General features: G+C 46.2%; 1 protein-coding gene and 1 non-coding gene across 2 annotated transcripts in view; one reads left to right on the forward strand and one right to left on the reverse strand.

Annotated features, from left to right (window-relative positions):
* The first annotated feature begins 3785 nt into the window (after positions 1-3785).
* The window catches only part of LOC121285798 (solute carrier family 2, facilitated glucose transporter member 11-like), a 75230-nt gene continuing 53644 nt past the window's right edge, over positions 3786-25371 (forward strand). Inside the window, exons 1-3 of the mRNA XM_041202631.1 lie at positions 3786-3884; positions 22034-22132; positions 22231-22391. Coding sequence (XP_041058565.1) covers positions 3861-3884; positions 22034-22132; positions 22231-22391 — 284 coding nt within the window. The 5' untranslated portion in view covers positions 3786-3860. The remainder of the gene's footprint in view (positions 3885-22033; positions 22133-22230; positions 22392-25371) is intronic.
* Positions 9625-9754, reverse strand: LOC121286573. Its single transcript, XR_005944996.1, has one exon. It is a non-coding gene; the product is annotated as a U8 small nucleolar RNA (small nucleolar RNA).

Raw genomic sequence — 25371 nt, forward strand, 5'->3', positions numbered from 1 at the left:
CACTCAGGCCATGATGACAAAAACTAAATTTATCTCACTTTGACAATTCCAAACTATTTATGTAAACTTCTCTGGTCTTCATTCCCAGACCAGTACACATAAATTAAACATAAATTAACATAAAATCACCCATGAGCTATCCCTCTTGTGCTCATGGGCGCATTTAATTTATGTTTGCACATGCTACATCTAGGTGCTCCCTCCTTGCTGGCACTGGCATTAGTGACAGCTTGCTGACCCTGCTGTCTTGTTGGCCTTTATGACCGTGGCTGTCATCGTCTGTCCAGTTATGCCCGTGCTGGCTCTGCCTGTGAGGGAGTGGCCAGTGCCACAGCTGGCATCTCCCCAGTTGCCACACTCCTCATCAGTTGCCATGGTCACTGGCAGAGGGGTGGAGAAGCTGCTGGCATCTTCCAGAGTGCCCTGAGAGGAGCCCGCAGAGACAGCAGGTAGCTCGTGCTCCAACGTGAGGTTGCTGTAGACCTCCCTGCTCGCCATTGGACAGGCACCTAGCTGTGAAACTGGGTGCCTCATCCATCTCCCACACTGAAACTGATCATCTGAGGTCATGTCTGTGTGAGGGCTTGCAGGTCCGAATGCAACCCCAGGAACCCTCATTCTGCCCCTGGAGCTGCCTCTCCATGAGAGCCGCCACTCTCTCAATGGAGGAGGCAGCGCACTTGCCCAGGACAGTCAATGCAGTGCTCATGCACCAAATGGACTCCTTCATCATGGAGACCAGGGCACGCAGGCCCTCTTGGATCTCCGCCAGATCCTCCCGCACATCCCGCTGGACATCCAGCATCTGCTGCCTAATGGATGACAGCAGGGGCTCATTATCAGCCTTTGGCTGAGCATTGTCCTGGGCCCCAGCAGTCCTCTGAATGCCAGCACACTGGCCACTCTCTGCCTCCACCTGCACCACAAGCGAGCGTGAAGTGCCCTCACCAATATGCACTGAGATACTAGCCACCGATCTAATGCCCATCGAGGTGCTGGTTCCTGCACTGGTGCCTGCTTCAGAGAGCGGATCTGACACAGGTGACAATGATGCCCGGTGGTCCTCTGGTGTCGGGGTGGCCCTTTGGGGTCTGCAGATTGGACGCCTTCTGACAACCTTAAAAGGGAGAAGGACATGTCATTAGTTAAAGTCATCACACTGTCACTGTGCATGCCAGGCAGCCTGGTGAGACAATGGAGATCTGCAGCACAGTGCCATCGTCTTTCAATGATCAATGGGGACTCCGGGTTCAAGGCTGACATCAATGAGGAGGCTACATTAGAATGGTTGCACAATCCAAAACTCTCACCTCTGGGCACTATGCTTTTACCTTCATCTGGCACCCCTGCCTCTCCATGCCCAGTTGCATGCAGAGCGTGCTGGGTCCAGGGCATCTTGCTCAAACCTGGTCAGCAGCAGCCAGTTGGGCGAGCTTCCGCCTGTACGTGCCCTCTCGGATGGTTGTGGCTCAGTTTCTCCTGGAAGAACAGAGGAGCATTGATTTGTCCACTATCTACCTGCAGCACCATTGCAGCCTGGCCAACCCCAGCTGAGAAGCACCTCACAGGGCACATCCAAGTTATGGCCCTCGAGCCACAAGGCAATCAGTCCAAGCAGCCAGGGCTCACCCACTTAGCCAGCTCTGGCTTCACTGACAGTTGGCACTCAGACTCAAGCATCACTGAGGGCCGCGGCAGTGGGGGGAGGTGGGGGGTGGCGGCCACATCTTAACACTTCTGCAAGCTGACCCATGCCAACACGGCACTCACCGTTTCTGAGTGCTGCAGGTCATTGAAGCGCTTCTGGCACCTGCACCCATGTGTGTCACACCACGTCATGGCTGCTCACCAGGGTTGCCATCTCCTCCCATGCCATCTTGGTGAGGTACGGTGCCCTCCTTCTCCTGCCATCTCTGGGGACAAGGTTGTACCCCCTGGCAGCCACCTCCTCCAGGAGGACAGCGAGGCACTCACCTGAAAAGCGGGAGGCTGAATGCCCACCCGACCTGCCCTCCCGCCTGGCGTTTGCAGCCGCACTCAAGCCCATCTTCACAACGGCAGACATACGTCTTCCCCTGGCAGCCTTTCTGAGCTGCCTGGGCCTTTTTTAAACTAGCTGCCAGGTCACCATGGGGCGGCCTTCCCTGCCAGTGACGTGTCATGTTTCATGCTGGGTGGCAGTCGGTTTTGTGGCCGCTCCTGAGCCGAGGGCAAAATCCTGCCCATGGGCTGGGAACATAGAGGTTTTAACCAGGAGATGAGACAAGAAATCTTTAAAGAATAGCACATTTTAACTCACTGTTAAAAATATTTGAAAAGTTTTTCTATATTTCCTGTTAATTTTGCTAAATTTTGTTCCATGACTTATTTGGTGTTACCCAGGGTAGTAATTTTACATGTTTCTTTTTTCCCCTTGCTGATATTTATCCTCCCCACTACAGTTGGACAACGACCCATAGATTTTTGCAAAGTGACTATTTATTCTTTTGTCTTTATGAAACAATAATTCATCTCTGGTTCAAGTAGGGAAAATTGATTTACCTCATTTTCTCTCCTACTCCTTTTAACCTTGGTGCTGTTCTGTCTTACCCTTGGGGACTTGATCCTCCACCTAAGTTCCTCATTAAAAACGTTTGTAGATGGTTGCCTACTGTTACCAGTAGAGTTTTGCAAAAATAACTGACAGTGAAGATGAAAGAAATGCTCTGATTCCTGTCAATAAATGACATTAAAATAACAAGCTTTCACATCTGGGGAAGAAGTGGCAAGTATATGCAAAGGTCATTTAGAACATGTTAGTGAAAATCTTTAACTCACCAGATTCTTCTGCAGTGCATTTCACAAGCTCCTTCTGAGGGGTCCAGTAGCATTGTCCATTCTTCAGTCATTAAAATGAATTGCCCAAGACCTTTCATTAGCTATTGGACTGGTGTCACCACAAGGGCAGGAATGTCTTGCTGCAATTATACGGGGACTTGGTGAGACCACACCTGGATTATTGGGCTGAATTTTTTGCCTGTCGGGCGGGCAAGCCCGACCCAACCTCTAGCGGGCCAGGAGCTGATCCCCGCCGGAGAAGTGGGACCCGCCGCTATTTTAAGTGGGTGGGCCAATTAAGGCCCGCCCAGTGTGAAGCCCAATGGGAAGCGCAATGCGCTTCCTTGTGGTTGGTGGGGGGATTCCCCAAATGCGAGAGTGCGCTCTTACACGCATGGAGATCGCTGAAAGGTTTTCAAACTTTAAAAATAGAAAAATTTAAAAATCATTAACATGTCCCCCTCACGTGACAATGTCACACGAGATGGGACATGTTAATAAATTTCACAAAAACTTTAATAAACTTTTTTAAAACCGACATGAAACCTCGTCCCGCCAGTGGATGAGGTTTCATGTTTTTTCAGAAACCCGCCGGGGCTCCTGACCTGCCCACCAACCTTAATTGCTTTAATTATCCTGTCAATGGCCACAATTGGCCATTGTCGGGGGTTCCTCCTGACATCATCCCGCGTCATTTTCACGTCGGTGAGCAGGCCCCACCCCTTGCTCGCCAACGGAAAAATTCAGGTGATAGGCCTGAGCTCCTTGGGCCAGCGGTTGTAGATGCAGTCAATATTCTACAGTTAACTAGTGAGAATCCAATGACTAGTTGTAAATGGGTAACTTTAGTGTTATTGCACGGAAGTGAAAAATAATTAATGAGTCAACTGTGTGTGAATGAATAGGCAATCAAGTTATCATTTAATTGGGCTTTTGTCATGTGTTCTTGGAACGTGTGAGTGCGTAACATTTTAATTAACACTGGATGGATTGGCAAGTATCAACGTAACTTACTGCAGTAACTGACAGACTCAAGGATCCTGATGGCGCAGGCACTGAAGAAGTTGGTGAGGGTTTAAATGTTCTTTTATTTAGTTGAAAGAGTAAAATTACACAATATTTTTAGTTTTGAATCAGCAAAATTACTTCCGGACAATAGACTCCAATGTTCCTGGCAAACTCAGACTCTCCTCAGGGCTGGATTAGGTAATTTGCTGTAATATTGGAGAGCCAAAAACATTGACCTAAATATCTGTAAATTGAGTGAAGGTTGGCAACTTTTGAATTAACCTCCCAGTTCTGATCAAGGGAGATTTCAGATAACATAGTGGTTTATTCTGGTAAGTTCACCTTCAAAATGCTACATGTTGGCATAAAGAACTCAAGTAACCTGAATTTTCAGGGATTATGTTCACTGTGGATATTCAATGTGTTGTGTCACAAAATGAAAGGATTCAGGTGTTCGAATGATAAAAGTTAAAATTAAGCAAAGCAACATTACAATTTTTGAAAAAAAATCCTTCACAAGGCGTGTCATTGTTAATGAGATAATTTATTGTTGATTCCTAAGTTCCCCCGAGATAGTGTTGTGCTGGCATCTTGCAGGACTGCATTCTTTGTGCTGAATATACTCTCACAGTAAATTTAGTTAGGGAGTTCCAGAATTTTGACTCAGCACCGATGATCTATTTCTAAGTCTGGATGCTGTGTGATTTAGAATGAACTTGAAGGCATTGGTGTTTCCATCTGCTGACTGTTTTTGCTTTTGTAAGTGCTGGAAGTTGCAGGTTTGGGAGGTGCTGTCGAAGGAGCCTTGCTGAGTCACTGCAGTTTATCCTGTGTATGGTACACACAGCAGCCAGGGTGCTGGAAGAAGTGAATGTTTACAGCGGTGGATGGGGTGCCAGTCAAACTGTCTGCTTTGTCCTGAATGGTTGTGTTTCTTGTTGGACCCCCACTCAGATGGACAAGTGGAGCATATATCCCATTCTGAATTTTGCCTTATCGGTGGTGAAAAGGCTTTGCAGAGTCATGACTTGAGTTACTCATTACAAAATACTGTTACAATGGTGAAGTTTATATGATTATTATGTTTTAGGGCTCTATCTCTTGATTGGTAAGAGGGCTATAGTTTGGGACTTCATCTTTAAATTTAGGTATTTAGGATAAATGAGAGGGATCATGTTATCTGTGTTGGCGTCTACCTGACTGTAAAATCTGGGTAGTAGTAAGGATCAGAGGGAAGATTCAAATTATGATACTGAAAGGGAGGTGACAAATATTTACACTTGAGGACCATCACAGCTGTGGCTATGTCCATAATCAAAAGACTATGGCCCGAACTTTCCATTCTGAGGTTGGACGTGCACCCGACCTGAACACTCATAAAATAGCCGAAAAAGACATTGGGCGTGCGTCCTGACGTCATCGCGCACATGTGCAATATTGAGGTCGGCGGCTGTGCGCAGGATTCGGAGCAGCAACCGCCAAGAATTAAAGGGACAATTAAGGCCATTAAAAAGCCAATTGTCAGCAATTTTACGTTGCGATGTTTAGCTCATCGCACAGGCAGAACAGGTGGGCGAATTTCACGTTTTTATCATTTCCTGATCCACGGACGGGATAAAAAGCCTCGGGAGCAGCAGCACTTTCCCCGTCATTGCCAGTCCTTTACTGTGTGAGAACAGAGCTGTCCCAGAGTTTCTAGGCATCTTGTTTGATTGTCCAGCTTGCCTTTCAGCATCTCAGGTCCTCATCTTCCCTGGAAGGTTCCCCTGAGTATTCAGCACTCCTTCATTTTCAAGGCTCTGCTCCTCTGCATCCCATCTAATAGGGATAGTGTATTCCACTCTGAAGAGGAAGGGATGGGCAGGAGGGAGAAGAGGCCAGATGGGCATGGGCAGCGTCCCAAGGACAGATCTTTAAGGGGAGAGGCACGGGCTCAGTTGGTGCAGGGTCAGCAGGGAGGCCAAGGTGGGAGGGCACATCGAAGATGCCACTACCAAGCGTCCAAGAGTGTTCAGGCAGCGCTCCAACTACCTCCAGATGTCCGAAGTTCAGTGCCACAGGAGGCTCCATCTCCCCAGGTACACAGTGACAGCAATATGTCACATGATAGGTCCGGAAATCACCTCCAACTGCATGGATGGACACCCCATGCCAGTGGCTTTGAAGGTGTCAGGAAGATATAATAATTTCCATAATGTTATTTGAATTTATTGTAAAATCGAGTAATAGTGGGATGTGTCTACGTGTGTGTGAGATTTAATTGAATTAGGGGCAGCCATGCAGAGGCTTTGATGTAAGAAGAGAAGTTAGGTAAACATGGTAAACATGGGGGAAGTTTAGAAACATAGGTGTCATGGGAACATTTGCATTTTTAAATAAACAAGACTAGATTGATTTCAAAAGAGAGAGTGAAATTTGTCACCCAGCCAGGTCAAGTTTAGAAAGAGTGTGTTTATTTTTCCCAAAGATTACTGGTAAAACTTAGTGCAATGAGAGATGTTTTATTCGCAGGAAGGTAAAGTCCAGAGAAATAGTGAAACAATGGCCAGGATTTCCCGGTCAGTGAACGGGGTCGGGGCCCGCTCGCTGACGGGGGATGATGTTGGGCGGAACTCCTGACATCACCCTGCCACATTTCAATTTTCAGGTCAGCAGGGGCTCAGCAGAATCAGCTGTGTGCTCACCGACCTGTCAATGGCCAATTGAGGCCATTGACAAGGTAGTTAAAGTAATTAATGGACCTGCCCGTCCAACCTTAAGGTTGGCGGGCAGGCCAGGAGCCCTAGCGGGCTTAAAAAAAGCATGAAACCCCATCCACAGGCGGGATGAGGATTCATGTAGGTTTTAAAATCTTTAATAAAAGTGTCATTAATGGACATGTCCCAACTCATGTGACAATGTCACATGAGGGGACATGTCAGGGAAATTTATCTCTTGTGTTCTTAAAATTTTTTCAGACAGGAGCCCATCTCCCTGAGGCAGCACTTAGCCTCAGGGAGTTGAGTGCGCTCTTTTGTGCGCATGCGTGAAAGAGCGCACTCTTGGCTCAGGGATTCCCGCTCCCCCCCCCCCCCCACCGCACAGGGAGTGCATAGCACTTCCTTACGGAGGTCACGCTGCGCGGGCCTTAATTGGATTGCCCATGTAAAATGGCGGCGCACCCCGATCAGGGGTGCCAATCGGAGGAGCAGCTCCACACGCCTGCTCCTAAACTTCCCCCCTATGGGGGAAAATTCTGCCCAATGTGTATTTGCATTCAAAATGGAAAATATGTATAAAGGAGGGAAGGCAGTCTAAGATTCAACAAGTGTGAAACACCTTCAGCCTGTATGTACCAAACTGCTGCCTCCAGGGACTGAAGCTAAGAGAACTCACGTTGAATCCTACTGTTCAGGGTATCGTTCATTTTGCCTGAGTATTTTAAAATCTATGGGCAGAAATTTGCCCTTGATGGGTGCGTTCAGCGGGGGCAGTCGAGAAGCCGACTGCCAACCATAATTGGGACCGGGCCACGATTTCATGCTGGCGAGTCAGTTAAGGCCCGCCCAGCGTGGTAAGCGAGCAGCAGCGCTCAGCACAGGGGGTGTGGTGGGGAGAGGGAAGGGCGAGCAGGCCGAGCGCAAATTCCGTGCTTGCACTGAGTGAGTGCTTCATAGTTTCTCTGCCTCAGGGAGATGAAGCATTGCTGAAAAAAGAAAATGAAGAAAATAAAAATGTAATAAAACATGTCCCCACTTGTTACTCTGTCACGTGAGCAGGAACACGTTATTAATTCAAGTTTAAAACTTTAATTATATATTTATTTGCTTTTGGAAACCTTGTCTTGCCCGTGGATGAGGTTTCCAAAAAAATGCAAAGGCAGCTTGGCCTTTTTGCCTGCCTGTCAACCATTAGGTTGGACGGGCAATGAAAAATTTAAGTTAATTGATTACTTATTAGCCTCAACAGGTCTTTTAATTGTCGGCGGGTGTGGCATTCCCACCATCTGAACTATCGCGCGACTGCATGTTGACGTCGCCACACTCAGCTGATGTCAATGCGCTTCATTTCACCGCTCGAGAGGGTCAGGCGCATGCCCGCCGAGTGAAAATTTCTGCCTAATGTGTCTCACTGTTGCCTTAATGAAAGTGTAACTGGGAGTCAGATTAAGCAGGGGATTTAGAAGTTATCATAGTAGCACTTTGTAGATCTATATATGTATTTAGAGTCATTTCTTCTATTAATAAGTGTTTAATCTAGTTTTGTAAAAACCTGTAAGACTTGGTGGTCTTATTTCTACTGAATTCTGGGCAATATTTATACAAATTGCAAAACAGGTTGTGGCAGTTGTTTCAAGTTTCCCTTTGGGATTTGAACAACAGAGCATTTACCATCAGCTGTGCCATAACAAAAATTGGGGGCTCTTTGCGTGATGTATTTGAAATTCCTTGATTGGTTTGGTAAATCTTAAGGTTATGAGTATGAGAAGAACTTTGAATTCAGGAGTTGGTGTGAGGTTTGTTTGAAGTAGTGAGACTGCAATATGGTTTTGGCAGTTGCTCAGAATTGACTGGGAGTTGACATTATAACTTTGGATGGTTTGCAAAAGGGAACTAAAGTTAAGTTACTGGAATAGGTGGATAAATTACAATTGGGGTTACCCTCAGGGGTGAAGAAAGCAGATATAATTGAATGTATAACACAGTATTTAAAGTTGGAGGTGATGCTTGACTCTAGTAAGTCACAGCTGAAGGTAGACTTTAGTTAGACATGAAGAGGCTTGACTTTGAACAAGCAAAGGAAATGAAAAAAACTTCACTTAGATTCAGAAGAAAAAGAAAAAGGAAGAGCATTTCAAAAGGACCAAGTAGAAAGGCAGGAGAGAGAAAGAAAACAAGAAAGGGAATTAGAAATGGTGAAGTTAGAAAAGATGGAAAGAGAAAAAAAGAGAGAGAGTTCCAGCTTAAAATGCAGGCAGTTAAAAAAGATTCCAGTAGGTGAAGAAGGCTCATTTCTAGACCAGAACCCAGTGGGAGATGGTTAAATTTGTACAAGCTCTTCCAAAGTTTGAGGAAAAGGATGTTGAAATATTCTTTACTTCATTTGAGAAGATGGCTAAACAGATGAAATGGCCACAAGAAAACTGGACATTGTTGTAACAATCCAGGTTGGTGGGTAGAGCACATGAGGTTTATGCTTCACTGTCAGAAGAAATGTCTGTGAACTATGATGTGGTAAAAAAGGCTATTTTGAGCACATATGAATTGGTTCCTGAAGCATACAGGCAGAAATTTAGGAATATGAGAAAACAGCCTGGACAAACTTATATTGAGTTTGAAAGAGTAAAACAAAGTAATTTGGACCCGTGCATACAGGCATTAAAGATGGAGATAACATATGCAGCTCTTAGAGAAATAATTCTTTTGGAAGAATTTAAAGATTCAATTCCTTTAGTAGTGCGAACTCATGTGGAGGAACAGAGGGTTCAAACTGTAAGACAAGCAGCAGATATAGCTGATGATTATGAGTTAGTTCATAGAGCTAAACCTTTTTTTGTCACCCTTTCAAATCAGAAAAGGATAGAAAATGGGAAGGTGAAAGGAAGGTGGGTAGTTAGGGAAGAGGAGTAGGTAGAAACTTGCAGGAAGTTTTTTCTCAGAATTGAAAGGAACGTGCTGAAGGTAGAATTGACATTTGAAAATTGAGGTGCTTTCATTGTAATAAAATTGGACACATGAGGTCAGTGTGCTGGAAATTGCAGGGAAATCTGTTGGAATTATTGTTCTTTCCTTGTAGACTAAAAACAGATCATCAGTAAAAATCAGAATTACCCTGAAGGGTTGTTAGTTCCTCAGGGGTGGGAGCTAGTTAATCACCGGCTCATATTGTCCATTCATCATTTTCTGTAACTCCAGAAGGAATAACAGGTAAGGATATACCTCACTGACGATTCTGTTGGAATTATAGTGGTACAGAAAAGCGCTAGAAGTAAGAGTACTGTGGGTTCTGAGGTTCAGGCACAGGCAAAAGCAATGGTTTGTGTACAGGTAAAACAGGAGAATCAGTGATAGGTAAAGAAGTGGGAATGTGTTCACAATTTACCCAAGAGAATTCAGCAGAGCAGGTCGCAGAAATGTTTAGAGGTTTTGTATGTGAAGGGAAAATCTTTCCATGTGTATAGGGTGGAGTAGGTAAAGATGTTAACATTTTAAGAGACACAGAGTTGTCAATCCTTAATCTTGTGGGATAGTGATGTTTGTTGTTCAGAGGGAGTGTTGCAGGAACATGTGATAATAAGTGGGGTTCATGGGGATGCTAAACCTATTCCCTTGTGAAAGGTAAATTGAGAGAGTAAGGGGACAACAGGCGAGTGACTGTTGAATAGTGGAAAAATTGCCCATTGCAGGGATTCAATTTATTTTAGGTAATGATATAGCTGGATCACAAATGTGGGTGATGCCTATGGTAGTTGAGCAGCCTGCAGATTGTGCAGTATCAAAACCACAGGCTCATAGTTTGAAACAAGAAAAACAGTAAGGACAGGCAGTTCAAAGGCAGGAAGAAGGCATTGAAGTACAATTAGCTGGCACAGTGTTTGATAACATTGTTCAGGATGACGGGGCAGAGGACAATTCAGCTGAAGTGTTTAACTCAAGGAGGTTAGTGGAGGTTAGCGGTTAGTACAAAAAACGGATTTGCAAGTACAACCTGATCAGGGTTCAAATTTTGTGTCACAATTATTTAAGGAAGTAATGAACAGTTTGGGGATAAAACAGTTTAAGTCAACAGTTTATCATCCTGAGTTACAAGGGACTTTGGAAAGATGGCATCCAACTCTTAAAACTATGATGAGAGCGTACAGTCAGGATTATCAACAGAATTAGGATACAGGAATTCCATTCTTGCTATTTGCTATTAAGGACGCTCCTAATGCATTGACTGGTTTATTCCTTTTGAACTAGTTTACGGTCATGAGGTAAGGGGACCACCAAAACTGATTGGTGGGTCAAAATTCAGAAACTACTCTACTGGATTACATATCAAACTTCAGAGAAAGATTGGATCGAGCATATGAGTTGGCTAGGGAACAGTTAAAGATTTCACAGCAAGTGATGGAAGTGAAAGCAGACAGGAAAGCTATAGCTCGGAATTTTGCTGCTGAAGAGAAAGTGCTAGTTCTATTACTAGTACTGGGTGACTCATTAAAGGCAAAGTTTAGTGGGCCTTACAGGATTGAAAAGAAATTAATAAAGTAAATTATTTAATAAATACTCCAGATAGAAGAAAGAAGCAGAGGGTGTGTCAAATAAATATGCTTAAAACATGTTTTGACAGGGAAGAGTACCAAAAGGAAGTGTTAGTGGTCATAGATAATGAGAAAGAAGTAGAGATACAGGACTCTGAAATTGATTTTCCTCCAAGCAAATTTAATAATGAGGGGGTACTTGAAAATGTAAATGTAATAATGAATTAACTTCCAGACAAGTGTCAAAAGTGATTTGGAAAAGCTATTGCAGTCACACAAAGCTATTTGTAGAAATATGTTGGGGAGGACAGATGTAGCTATACATGATGGCCCGCAACTTCCATGCTCCCCAGTGTCAGATCTGGGGGGTACCCGAAAGGTGCTCTGGTGAATCCTTCTGGCAAGTCCCCAGGCATGGGTTTACATGGCAATTGCCTAGGAGCGCTAATTTCCTCTGGACAACTGTGCTGTGCTGGGAACCATCCAGAAATGTAATTTAAATCACAAACTTCAGATAGTTCTGCAGGGATTATACCAATAGTTACCCAGAAAAATTTAGAAGAATTAAGACCCCCCAGCAACCCTCCGACCTCCGAAACACTTCGGACCCCCTTCCAACCTCCAGAAGCCCCCACCCACGGACCACCTTCTGACCTCTGGAACACCCGGCCACCGGACCACCCCCACCCCCTGACTTCTGGACATCCCCTCCTGACCTCAGGACCCTGATCACCCACCGACTTCCAGACCCCCCACCGACTTCCAGACCCCTCACCCCCCCAAGGCCCGCTCAGCATGACATCCGCCAGGAAGCGCTAAGCGCTCCCTGTGCGGGTGGGGGGACTCCCTAAAAGTGAGAGTGTGCTCTTTTGCGCATGCGCACGAAAGAGCGCACATCTCCCTGAGGCTAAGTGCAGCCTCAGCGGCTTCGCCTGGACTTTGAAAAATATTAAAAATAGAGAAAAAAAAAATCCCTCACATGTCCCCCTCATGTGACAATGTCACATGAGTTGGGACATGTTTATAATTTACAGAATAACTTTATTAAAATTTTTAAAACCCTGCATGAAACCTCATCCCGCCGCTGGATGAGGTTTCATGTTTTCTCCATTTGCCGCCGGGACTCCTGGCCGACCTGCCAACCTTAAGGTTGGACGGGCAGGTCCTTCAATTGATTAAATGATCCTGTCAATGGCCTCAATTGGCCATTGACATGTCGGCGGGCCCGCAGCTGATTTTGCTGCGCCCCCATTTTCCTGAAAAGTTAAATGGGGCAGGATGACATCGGGGATTCCACCCGACGTCATCCCGCATCATTTTATGCGTCGGCGAGCAGGCCCCGCCCCCTGCTCACTGATGGCAAAATCTGCCCTATGTGTCTTACTATTGCCTTAACAAAAGTGTAACAGGGAGTCAGATTAGGTAGGGGATTTAGGAATTATCATAGTAATAATTTGTAGATCTATGTATGTATTTAAAGTCATTTCTTCTATTAATAAATGTTTAATCTAGTTTTGTAAAAAACTATAAGACTTGGTGATCTTATTACTACTGAATTCAGGACATGCATCTCAACATTTATACAAATTGCAAAATAAGTTGCAGCTGTTGTTTCAAGTTTCCCTTTGGGATTTGAACAACTCAGCATTTACTAACAGCCATGCCATAACTAAGTCACAATGGCCTTCAATTTCTACACCCCTGGTTCTTTTCAGGGCTCAGCGGGGGATCTGTGTGGCATTTCTCAATCAGCTGAACACAGTTGTGTCAAGCTCATGACTGATGCTATCTTTAGACACAGATCACATGTGACCACAGGACACAGACTCTCCAAGTTTGTGCCCGTTACCCTGGGAGTTCACACGATGCTTACATCTTGCGGCATTCACAGGTACCAAGGCTGTTTATGGCTCCTGCACGAGTAGTTGGATGGCTTCTGGTTGACTAGGGCTATCCCTTGAAGAGGTGGCTGATGACTCCACTCCGTCACCCAAAAACTGAGGCCAAGGAGAGATACAACAGGATTCATGCCTCCACAAGGGTGTTAGAGGAGAGGGCCATTGGACCTCTGAAGATGTCTTCAGATGTCTGGACTGGTCAAGGTGAGCTTTGCAGTATCTTCCAGAGCGTGTCTCCCTCGTAGTCATCACACGCTGCACCCTGAACAACCTGGCTCTGGCAAGACAGGGACCCACTGGAGGCTAAGGAAAGTGAGGCAACTCCACAGGCCACAGAGGATGACTCAAGTGATGGCTCAGAGGAAGAGCCTCGGGAGGCACAGGATGAGGACCTCAAGGCAGAGGACAGGAACATTCATGGAGGCAGGGACACCAGGTATGCTTTGATCCAGTGAACCTTCAGCCAGGCATCCAAGACATTGATGCCTCATCAAGCCAGTGGCATTGTTTCCTTTGCTAACAATCAATAAATGAGAACCCAGCACTTAACACCAGCACCACGCTTTTACAAGCCTGTGCTGCATCTGGCACCTTTTCAAACCATCCAACCAGCTCAGCCCATTTAAGTAAGATAAATGTTTATGGTTCTTAATATGAACAAACAAAGAACAAACAAAGTGTCCAACACACAAGAGTTAAAAAAAAATGCAGAAAATTTCACCTGTGACATGCCCGTGCTGTGCTCAAGGCTTCAACTTATGTTTGTGGGTGCTGCATCTTGGCGCCCACCCCCGCTGACAGTGGAGTTGGAGGCAGCTGCTGACTCTTCTGTCCTGGTGGCCCTGATGATCATGGCGGGTGTCCTCTGGCCGCTGGAGCCTGAGTAGGCTCCTCCTGGGAGGGTGCATCCAGCCCCATTGCTGGGTGCTCCTCAGTCATTGCGGCATCATCAGATGTAGTAGACACTGGTAGAGAGGCAGAGGAGCTGGTGCCCTCATCCAGAACACCTTAAGAGAAGCCCAAAGAGATGAAAGGCAGCGCGTCTGCCAGCCTGAGGTATGTTTGCACCTCCCTGCTTACCATTGATGGACGGGGACCTAGCAGGGAGACTAGGTGCCTCGTCCATCTCTCACACTGCCAGTGACCTCCAGAGGTTGCTGCCTGTGTGAGAGTTTGTAGGTCCGAGTGCAACCCCAGGAATCCCTGGATCTGCTCCTGAAGCTGCCACTTGATGAGAGTCGCTACTCTCTCAATGGAGGAGGCTGTGCGCTTGGTGTTAAGGATCAATGCAGAACTCATGCTCTGCATGGACTCCTCCATGACGGAGACCATGGCACGCAGACCCTCATGGATCTCTGCCAGTTCTTCCCGTGCATCCCGCTGGACTTCCAGCATCTGCCACCTGATGGACAACTCCAGAGTCTCATCATCTGTCTCGGATGTAGCATGCTCCTGGTCTCCAGCTGTGATCCCACTGTCAGCTCTCTGAGACCCTCTGCCTCAGCCAGCTCCTCAAGAGAGTGTGGTGTGCTCTCACCCCTGTGCATTACCAGGGGAGCCGAATACCTAATGCCCACTGACGTGTGAGTATCTGCGCTGGTGCCTGGTTCAGAGAGACAGTGTGACACTGGTGCAGGTGTGCTGTTTTCCCCAGAGCTCAATGAGAAGTCCTCATGGTCGCCAGCATCTCCTGCGGATGGTGCATCTGAGAGGAGGAAGGCAAATGATCAATACCTTCAATCATCAAAGTCACTTTGCCTGCTAGGCGGGCTGAGGAGACAGTGGAGACCTGCTGCATGGTGTCACCTGCATTGGAGCTTCAATGGGCTCTCTGGCTATGACAGTTCAGTTTCTGATGAGAGGAGCCCATTATGTTTCCAGTGCCCACCACTCACACATCTGTCACCTGCACTCTTACCTTCATCTGAGACCCCCACCTCACCATGACCGGTGGAGTGAGCGGGCCCATGGCATTCAAGCTCCGGTACATCACTCTCATGCTTAGTGAGGAAGTACAGATTTGGCACTCCTGCACCTGTCCTGCAGCACTCCACAGCATTATGACTACTCTTCCCCGACGGAAAAATAGCCTCATTATTGTTCCATCTCCTTGAAGGTTCTTTCCTGGTTCCCACCTGGGCATCAGGCAGACCATGTCACTGTGGCACATCTCACCCTTCAATGCACTGAGGCCAGTTGTGCTGACATCCCAACCTTGCAGGGCAGGTTTCAGTGCCATTTGGCAGACATACTCTTAGACAGTTGAACATTCCAAGCAACGGGCACCTGACTAAAGTTCTCTCACTGGTCCATTCCATTTCTGCACTTACCCTTGCTGATCGCAGCAGATCATTGAATCTCTTGTGGCACTGAAGCCACATGCAGCACACCACATCGTGCCCACTAATGGGGGGGGGGTGTGGCTACAGTGTGCCCGCCCAAGTTGCCCTCCTGCATTCCATGACTTCCAGATGCTGAGGCCATGTCTGTATACCAGGACACTTCTTGAGCAGCCTCCCGACAGGTCCCTCAGCCTCCCCCACAACTCCTGGCAGCCTTCAGGGAGCTGCCTCTTCTGTTTTTCAAATACCTTGCTGGGTGCCCGTTGGACCTGGCACCCAATGCGTTCCTGCCTCCGCGCATGGAGGACATATGCGGCAGTTGTGTTTCACACTGGGCCTTAATTGGCCACCCTGCGTAAGATCACGTTCACAGCGCAAGCTTGGTTGGGAGCAAGTATTACATCCGCTTCTGGCTGTGCCGACTCGGGCGCACCCCGAGGGTAAAATTGAAGCCTATGAATCTCCTGAAACCCATTTCCTTGTTGCAGTGGGGAAGGGGATAGGGGAAGCCTATGAACCCAGGAATGTCATAGGCAGAGACAGTTGTAACTCTATTCTTATGTAGATTGCAGCTCACTGAAAGTCCGGGGGAAAAGAAATTGAGCAGAGAAGATGCTAAGTTCACCAAATGGATGTGGGTGGGAGCTTGCACTCCATTTGAAGACATAGTTCATGGAAGGAAAAGGGGCTGGAAGTTTGCCTAGCTTAGAGCTTGGGGAAGAAATCTACAGTAACCCTCAAAGTGAAAGGCAGTTAGCTTGGGAACAGACATGGAGAAAGCAGTCTGCTTCTGTCCAAAGCCAGGACAAAGAGCATGGAGACCATGAGGAACCAGGTGTGTTCCTGATGTTCACATCCCTAAGCAAAAAGGCAGTGAGGCCCATGTTTGAGCTGGGGAGTCCAGTCTTGAGGTCTTGAAGGATAGCCTGAGGATCGCCTAGCCAGATGCTAGTGGAGGGATCCCAAGAAACCTCATACATTAGAGACTATCTGGAACACTGAGGAGAAACCAAAGTGAATTTCTGAGTTAGTGGCAGACCTTGGGTTGGTCCCAGAAGAAGTGAATGTACCAACAAGATTCTTGTAAAGTGTAAGGGAACTCTTGGGCAGAACAAAAAATAGAACTATATTCATAGCATAGTGTTAAATTGGTAGTGCTTGCTTTAATTCTTTTTAGACAGTAAAGTTTGTTTTAGTTTAAAATTGGGAAATCTTGTGGCATAGCTCTTTCAGTTAACCACTGGGTATTTGAATTTTTCTTTAATCACTAACAGTCTCCACAGAGATCATAACAATACCCAGCCTTTGAACAGTTCTGGTAGCAACAGTTTATACGTGGCTGGTCCAGTTAAGTTTTTGGTCGACGATAACCCCCGGGATTTTTAATGGTTGGGGATTGTAATGTCATTGAATGTCAAGGGGAGATGCTTGGACTCTCTTTTCAGCTTTGGGTGAATTGGTAGCACTCTCACCTCAGTCAGTAGGTTGTGAGTTCAAGTCCCACTTCATGGGCTGGATTTTATGGGGCACCATGGTCCCTGCTCCGTCAGCTGAAAAGTTTTTGGAGAGTCTGCCCAGAAAAAAATGGCTGTCCTCCTGTCATTTAATAGCCAATTGGACATTAATAGGCTGGAGGCAGGAGTTCGTCATCTCAGGGCAGGAATCCCTGCCTTTGAGAGCTGCCAGCCAATCTGATGGCCAGCAGCTCTCTCCCAGCAGTGGCCACTGCTCCTGCTTGGCAATCCCCAATGCAGATCATCACTTAACCGGACACCAAAGTAAGTGTGGGGGGGGTGGAATTTTGCCAGCGTCAGGCTGGCAGGCTCTGGTGAGAGGTGTGAGGTGGGTGGGCGGCTGGGTTCGAGAGGCCATGGGGTGCGAGTAAAGAGGGAAGTGTGATCTTGAAGGTTGAGAGAGAGTCTCTGGTGGTCACAGGGGACCTGCAAAGGAGGTTCCACCACCTCTGTGCAGCTAAAGGTGCCGGAATTTCCATGTGGCATAGGCCTCCGTCTGCCGTGGGTAGAATAGTGGCGGGGGTGGAATGAGGTCCTTAAGTTTCCACTAATTAGCCACTTAAGGGCCTCAGTAGGCCCAAGTGTGGGTGAGCCACCTAATGCCTCCCTGTAAAATTTCATTCAGGTTGGGGCTAGGTGGTAGGTGGTGGAGAGGTCACCCACTGGGTTTTATAAGTGCCCCACCTTCAAATCCGCTGGCAGGGAAGTGTAAAATCCAGCCCCATTGGACTTCAGCACAAAAATCAAATTTCTATTACTGGTACTGAAGAATGCTGCCCCATTGGAGGTGCTGGCCTTTGAATGAGATGTCAAACCGAGGCATTGCCTGCCTTCTCAGGTGGATGTAAAAGATCCCTTGGTATTATTTTGATGAAGAGCAGGCATGTTAATCCCTGGTGTATTAGTCAATATTTAACTCTCAGTCAGCATCAGATTTTTGGGCATTTGTTGTTTGTGGGAGCTTGCTGTGTGCAAATTGGCTGCCACAGTAACTACACTTTCTAAGTACTTCATTGACTAAAGTACTTTGGGATAGTCTGTGGTTGTGAACAGCGGCATATAAATGCAAATCTTTCTTTCTTTTATTGGAAATTGTCATTGCCTGGAACCTGCCTGATGGGAATGTTACTTGCCACGTATCAGCCCAAGCCTGAGTGTCGTCTAGATCTCACTTCATGCAGGCATGAATGGCTCCATTATCTCAGGAGTTGCAAATGGTACCGAACACTGTGCCATCATCAGTGAGCATCCCCACTTCTGACCTCATGTTGACAAGAATGTCACTGATGAAGCAGCTGAAGATGGTTGGGCCTAAGACATTACCCTGAGCAACTCCTGCAGTGATATCCTAAGGCTGAGATGGTTGCCTTCCAACAACCACAATCATCTTTCTCTGTGCTAGGAACAAATCCATCCAGTGATGTATTTACCCCCAATTCCTATTGACTTCAAGTTTGCTAGGGCTCCTTGGTCAAATGCTGTCCTGATCAAGGACAGTCACTCTCACCTCCCTGAACAATCTGAAAACCAGAGATTCTGTAAATCTAAAGCAAGAACAGGTTATTATTGGAAATGCTGGGGCTTTTTTTACATTGAGCACTTGGCACTTCATAACATTCAAGGCTATGGGCCAAGTGCTGGTAAATGGGATTAAGTAGGTAGGTCAGGTGTTTCTCACGTGTCGGTGCATACTCGATGGGCTGAAGGGCCTCTTCTGCACTGTGTGATTCTGTGATTCTGTGAAGGCACTATTTAAATGCAACTTGTTGTTATTGGATCAGCTTGTTTTGTTTTGTTAGGTTTCGGCCAAGATTAGGTTAGCTGAGAGAAATAGTAGCAACTTACTACCTGAGGTGTGGTCTTTGATACTGTGATTTGACAGGAAGGAGATGATAATGGTCTCAATAGTTACTGAGCCATTGCTTCTCATGTCTGGCCTCTTAAACCTAGTTTTGTGATCCCAGCAAACTCTGAGCTGGGAGTTGCATGCTTTCTGGGTCAACCTAGACCCATAAGGATGGATTTGCTGAGATCATTGTCCCCACATTTATGAGATTAGTTTAATTTAATAATTAGCATACACTCTCATTCGGACATATGAACATACATATGAACGAACATACGAATTAGGAACAGGTATAGGCCACTTGGCCCCTCGAGCCTCCTCTGCCATTCAATAAGATCATGGCTGATCTGATTGTAACCTCAACTCACATTCCTGTCTACCCCAATAACCTTTCGCCCCCTTGTTAATCAAGAATCTATCTAGCTCTGCCTTAAAAATATTCAAAGGCTCTGCTTCTACCTCCTTTCGAGGAAATGAGTTCCAAAGACTCACTACCATCTGAGAGAAAAAAAATCCCCTCATCTGTCTTAAAAGAGTGACCCCTTATTTTTAAACAGTAACCCATAGTTCTGGATGCTACCACAAGAGGAAATATACTCTCTACATCCACCCTGTCAAGACCCCTAAGGATTATAAAGGTTTCAATCAAGTCACCTCTTACTCTTCTAAATTCTGGTGGATACAACAAGTCTTACCTGTCCAACCTTTCCTCATAAGGCAGCCTGCCCATTCCTGGTATTAGTCTAGTAAATCTTCTCTGAACTGCTTCCAAAGCATTTACATCTTTCCTTAAATCCAGTGACCAATACTGTACACAGTACTCCAGATGTGGTCTCACTAGTGCTCTGTATAAATGAAGCATAACCTCCCTACTTTTGTAATCAATTCCCCAAACAATAAATGATTACATTCTATTAGCTTTCCTAATTACTTGCTGTACTTGCATACTAGCCTTTTGTGATTCATACACTAGGACACCCAGATCCTTCTAAGTCTGAGAGCTCTGCAATCTCTCACCATTTAGATAACAAGTTTCTTTTTTATTCTTCCTGCCAAAATGAACAATTTCACATTTGCCAGATCTTTGCCCACTCACTTAACCTATCTACGTTACTTTGTAGCCTCCTTGTGTCTTCTTCACAATTTACTTTTCTGCCTATCTTTGTGTCGTCAGCAAATTTAACAACCATTCCTTTGGTCATTTCATTCAAGCCATTTATATAAACTGTAAAAAACTGAGGCCCCAGCACTGATCCCTGTGGCACACCACTTGTCACATCCTGCCAACAAGGAAAAGACCCATTTATGCCAACTCTTGGCTTCCTGTTAGCTAGCCAATCTTTTATTCAGGCAAATATGTTACCCTCTACATCATGAGCTTTTATTTACTACAATAACCTTTGATGTGATGCTTTGTCAAATGCCTTCTGGAAATCTAAGTACAGTACATCCACCAGTTCCCCTTCCCAATCTATGCCATCCTGTAGCACTGTGTCTGCAATGGCTTTCAGATTGTACTTATTTATTTCTATTTGTGCTATCAGTTCATCTGTTTTGTTTCAAATGCTATATGTGTTTAGATACAGAGCCTTTAGTCTTGTCCTTTTATTATTTTTGTAGCGTCTAACCTTATCTGCTGATTTACTCTCTGTCCCTTCCTGTCATGGTCTGTTTATCATTTCCCATATTAATATATTTCTCTCTTGCCTTGTCTCAACTCTTTGGTTTACTACATTTTCCCAAATTTGATCCCTTGCCCCTACTATTCAGTTTAAAACCCTCTCTAAACACCTTGTGCTGGTAACACACCTAAAATGGGCAATGGGTAATCTGGCCAGCAACTCAAATTTAAAAGAATATGTGTACTTAAGGTAAGTGGCTGCAAATGAGGGCAATAACAAAGTACCAGGCAAGATAAAAGAATGCATGAAATGGAATCTGTGTTGGTGTGGCAATCAATGCCCAGCAAAATATACATGCTCCTGTACAAGATGGCTGCAAGGAGGTTTGTACTGCTTGTCACTTCAGGGCAACACCTGCAATGGCCTGAAATATACTTAGCCTGTCGGTTTAACAGTCTGTTCAGTACATGGGTATTTATACCCTCTTAGGAACCTCGGTATCTGGGAAATGTGGGGTGCTCTGTTGAGTTGTTGACTCCTTATCACGGGAAAAGTAACAATTGTATTGACCCCAGAATTCCACAGAAGCTCTCCTCAGTTCCCATTGTAACTCGAGCTGAAAATAGCCATTAATGCCATTTCCTTGCCGACGCTGCCAATCTGGCACCAGTTTTCTGAACTAAGGGTAACACACATTTGCCAAGCAGACTCTCCCTCACAGCCTCTGCCAGACAGTTTGGGAGTTTGGGGGGCTTGGGGAGTGTGGTGCTGGCATTGGTTGACTGTGTCAGATGGCCTCTGCTGCTGTTTTAAATTCCTTTTCTCTTTTGGCTAAGCACGATTCAGGACATTGGCTTTTTTGGCAAAATAATTTTAAAGGTCCCTGAGCTATTCCGAGCAACATTGGACATCAATATGCAGATGTTCCTGGTATTGAAACCAATCTGCCATCAATGTTATAGTGGGAGATTGGGAGAGCCCCTGTGGAATTTATGGCTGTGGCCCCTTTGTCTCACTTCATGCATTGATGGATTGTCGATGATTTCCTATCAGTCACTTGGACAGGCTGAGTTTTGAAAAACCTTAATGCCATTGTGACCTTCATGCTGTTTCTGAGCAACTGCATTGCAATGTGAAAGACTCTCCAGCAAGACAATATTCCTCTGAGATAACTAGAAGGGATTACTTGGCCAAGTATGTAGAACATGGGGTGGAAACAGATGTGTGTATTTGACACTTGAGGTGCGGTCAATTTTGCCTTTCTTTCTCCTTCAAGAAATTTTCTTCCTCCTTCAAATCTAGGGCTGCAATTTATTCCTACCCTCCACCGTACACCCTTTCTGCCTCAAAGGATTTACCATTTTGCCCATTTTGGTTTTTGCAAGCAAAATAGCAGCTCGAAGATAGACTGTTAAAATAAGCAAAGTTTAAAATAAGTTCCTTGCAATGAAAAAAAAAATCAAGCATGATCAGCACCAAAGAAGTCAGTCAAAATAATGTAACAACCAAAAAACAAATAAACATTTGTCCAAAATTGACAAATGATACTTATCGTTAATAAACCACAGTGCAGTGTACAAACTGGCTGCCATATTTGCCTGCATTAAAATAATAACTACCCTTCAAAAAATGGCTCTGAAGCACTTTGGGATACTGTGAGAATGTGAAATATCCAATGTGTGTGCAGGCTTTTTTTTCTTTCGATATCAGTAAGCCCCTTGCTGGAAAATAATCATTTCTATTTCCTTTGTACCCTTGTAGCTGCAGATCAGATGTCTCCTCCTGTCTATCTTCGCTGCCTCTATTGGTGGCACCTTCCAATATGGGTTTAACCTGACGATCATCAATGCACCAACAATTGTAAGTCTAGACCAATGGTCAACTTGAAAAGGCCAATTGTTTCCGTAAAGGCAAAATTAAAACTAAATCAATATTTTTTTTTATACTCAAAATGACAGTTCATCCAAAACTTTTTGAATGAGACCTGGACTGAGCGCTATGGCATGCACCTGGAGAGCTGGGCCATCACACTGCTCTGGAGTTTTATTGTGGTCGCTTATGCTATTGGAGGATTGGTTGGGTCGCTTATTGCTGGACCCATGGCCATAAAGCTTGGAAGGTACGAACTACAGGGGGAATGTTAGGGTTAAATCCCAACAATTAGACTATTCACTGCCAAGAAATGGTACATCTGGGTCAAGATTTGCATAAACTGAAGGTTAAAAATGATCAATAATGAGTTGGCAGTGTGATTTTCAGCTCTCGCATTTTAATTCCCATTGACTTCAACAGAAAGGAAAATTGGGTAGGGTGTCAAGTGGCAACCAATCAATATCAACCAATCCAACCCAGCATCCAAAGTGAAATGAACACTTTGCAAATGTACCCCTTACAACCTGTCTAATCATTGTCCAACAATTCAATGGACACTGAGCACAAACAGTTTTTATATAATATTCTTGTCTATGGGGTTTCAATGAAGTGTTACCTTTTCAAAAATTCAGAAAGCCATTGTAATCAATGGATGGAATCATCCCAGATTTGCACTAAGTGAGGGAGTGAGTATGAAAAAAGACTTTTTACAAGCTGGACTCAATGGCAGATTTTCACGCTGTATTGTCCTCTTCCCAGCATGTCCCACCTCTTTAATAATGCATTCACGGGAAACACTCAGGATCACTGGCGGGTAGGCTTAGATTTGCCCACCATGCCGTGACCTCAGTGCTTCCTCACTCCGGGCGCCATATTTAGTGCGCACCAGAGTGCAGCTGACTTCATGTCTACAGACCAGGATTGCTCCAGGTGGCAGATAACCCCAAAAGCAAGGAAGACAGTAGCCCTCAAATTTAATGACACCTCTCTGGGGTGCCTGCTGGAAGCAGTGGAAGGCCACCACAATGCCCTCTACTCCTATTTGGCCACAGGAGGTCCACCAGAGCCACCAATCTGGCCTGGGAGGCAGTGGCAGTCAGCACCACCAGAGGACAGAGGAGGTCAGCCATCCAGTGCAGGAAGAGGATGAATGCTCTCATCCATTCCACCAGGGTAAGTCAACCACCTCATCACTCTCAACTCACACACTCCCAAACTCATCACACATTTATAGGGATCTCACACCTCAAGAGACAACACCACTAACTCACACACACCCTCACGTCTCCATCAGGCTCATATCCGCTCGAGCTCACATTCTCATCCTGTCCATGGCTCCACTCACCACACAAACATTCCCCACAGTGCCATGTGTCCTGCCCACACTCTCTCCATCTGTTTTCATGCAAGAGAAGCTGGCTCACAACAGCAGGAAGAGGTCCCAGACCGGGGGGGGGTGGTGGTGGTGGTATGGCCCACATTAGGCCCCTCGTTCACTTTGAGGAGTGTGCCATCGTGCTGACTGGTGAGGATGTGGACTGTGCCTGTGGTGATGGTGAGGTCAGTGGTAAACACCCACGTGAGGATCCTGAACCACATCATCCCTCTCTCAACACAACTGTGAGTGCTCTCTCTCCTGCTTTTTGACTCTGCTGTCATGCACTAATTATCTCTACTTTGGTTCACAGGGATCTCTGCCAAGCGACCGACGCCCTAAGCCAGCCAGTCCCTTCGCTCTATGTAGGTCTTCACCTCCAGCGAAGAGGACATCTCCTCCATTGAAAAGTTGGAAGCAAGTAGCCTGGAAGACCCATCACAGCGCTTACCTATACCCTGCACCAGCACAGAGACACACACTTTGGTGGGACCTAGATCTAGAGCAAGCTTAGGTTCACAATCTGGCAGTCACTGCACAGACATGTGTCCGCAGCAGGAAGAGACAGGTTCAGCCGAGCTCCTTGGAATAGGCATCTGTGAGGTCCGAGGCAGAAGACGAGCCTGTGGATTCGGCCTTCCAGCTCATCATGAAGAGTCAGCAGAAGGCAGGGTACATAGAGCTGTTGGAAGCCCTCAGCAGTGTAGCACGTGAATTGGGGGAGTCTGTCCGCCTGCTCTCTGATGAAGTGGTGCCCACATGTGCATGCATGGAGCTCTCCTTGGAAAGGATGGCAGACGTCATTGAGACCCTGGTCCAGCAAAATGCGGAGGTGTGTGCAGACCTGCACTCCATCGTGGTAGCCATGGTTGAGTTCCTGCAGTGGCAGCACGAGGAGGAAACAGGGCACCTCGACATCCCTCCAGGTGCTCCTTCCCTTCAAGGAGTCAGAACAGGGCCCTTGGGCACCCAAAGGGAAGAGGAGTGGCTGCTGGACACCCCTGGATCATCCACTCAAGAATCTCAGAGGCTATCTGCTTCCTCTGAGTCCCATTTGCCTGTGAGCCCCTCAACCTCGTCCTCTGTCACCATGGAGGGAATAGCTGGCCCACAGGAGGACAGTGAAAGCAAGCCGGGGCTCTCAAAGCCTTGGCTTTTCAGAGGATGCATGTCATCAGAGGCAACAGGGCCAAACATTACGCTGGCTGTCTCCACCCTGCTGCGGATTACAGGGCAGCACCTAGAAGAAGTGATAGGCTTAGAAAAGTTAAGAAATTCTGATCACAAGTGGTTGTACAGGTGAGTTTATATTGTCAGTTTATAATCAGAAAATATATTCACTTTCACTGAATAATGTGTATGTTGTCTTTCAGCTTCATTGCCAGGCTTTGTGAGTCCTCCCACTGCATCCCCTCCCCCACTAGCAGTTCAGCTGCATGCAGCTGGACCATGAGGGAGAAGTGCGTGTGGCAGGGCACTTCAAAGTCTCGTGCAAGCACTCTCCCACACATGCAGAGCCTTCATCCATCACACTCATCTTACTGTCCTGAGCATTTTCAATGCTGCCTGCTGTGGTTCTCCTTCAGTTGTCCATCTGAGCTGACCTGAGCTGACCTGCACTGATCACACTCCCATGCAGCACCTGTGCCCACCCAACACAAGGCTCCACTCACTTGCTATTTTGACAGCAATGGCCATGGTCAAGTACATTGTCAGCTCCCCCGTCCTTTCCCCTCCCCCAGTCACCCATGTCCCTTCCCCCATCATTGTCAAACGCCCAGCATCACCTTCCACCTCCCCAATGTCACCTCCCAACAGGAAGCTTGTCTTTCTAGGATGTCCAGGTGAACGT

The sequence above is a fragment of the Carcharodon carcharias genome, chromosome 13 (genome assembly GCF_017639515.1).
Source record: "Carcharodon carcharias isolate sCarCar2 chromosome 13, sCarCar2.pri, whole genome shotgun sequence".
Lineage (NCBI taxonomy): Eukaryota > Metazoa > Chordata > Chondrichthyes > Lamniformes > Lamnidae > Carcharodon > Carcharodon carcharias.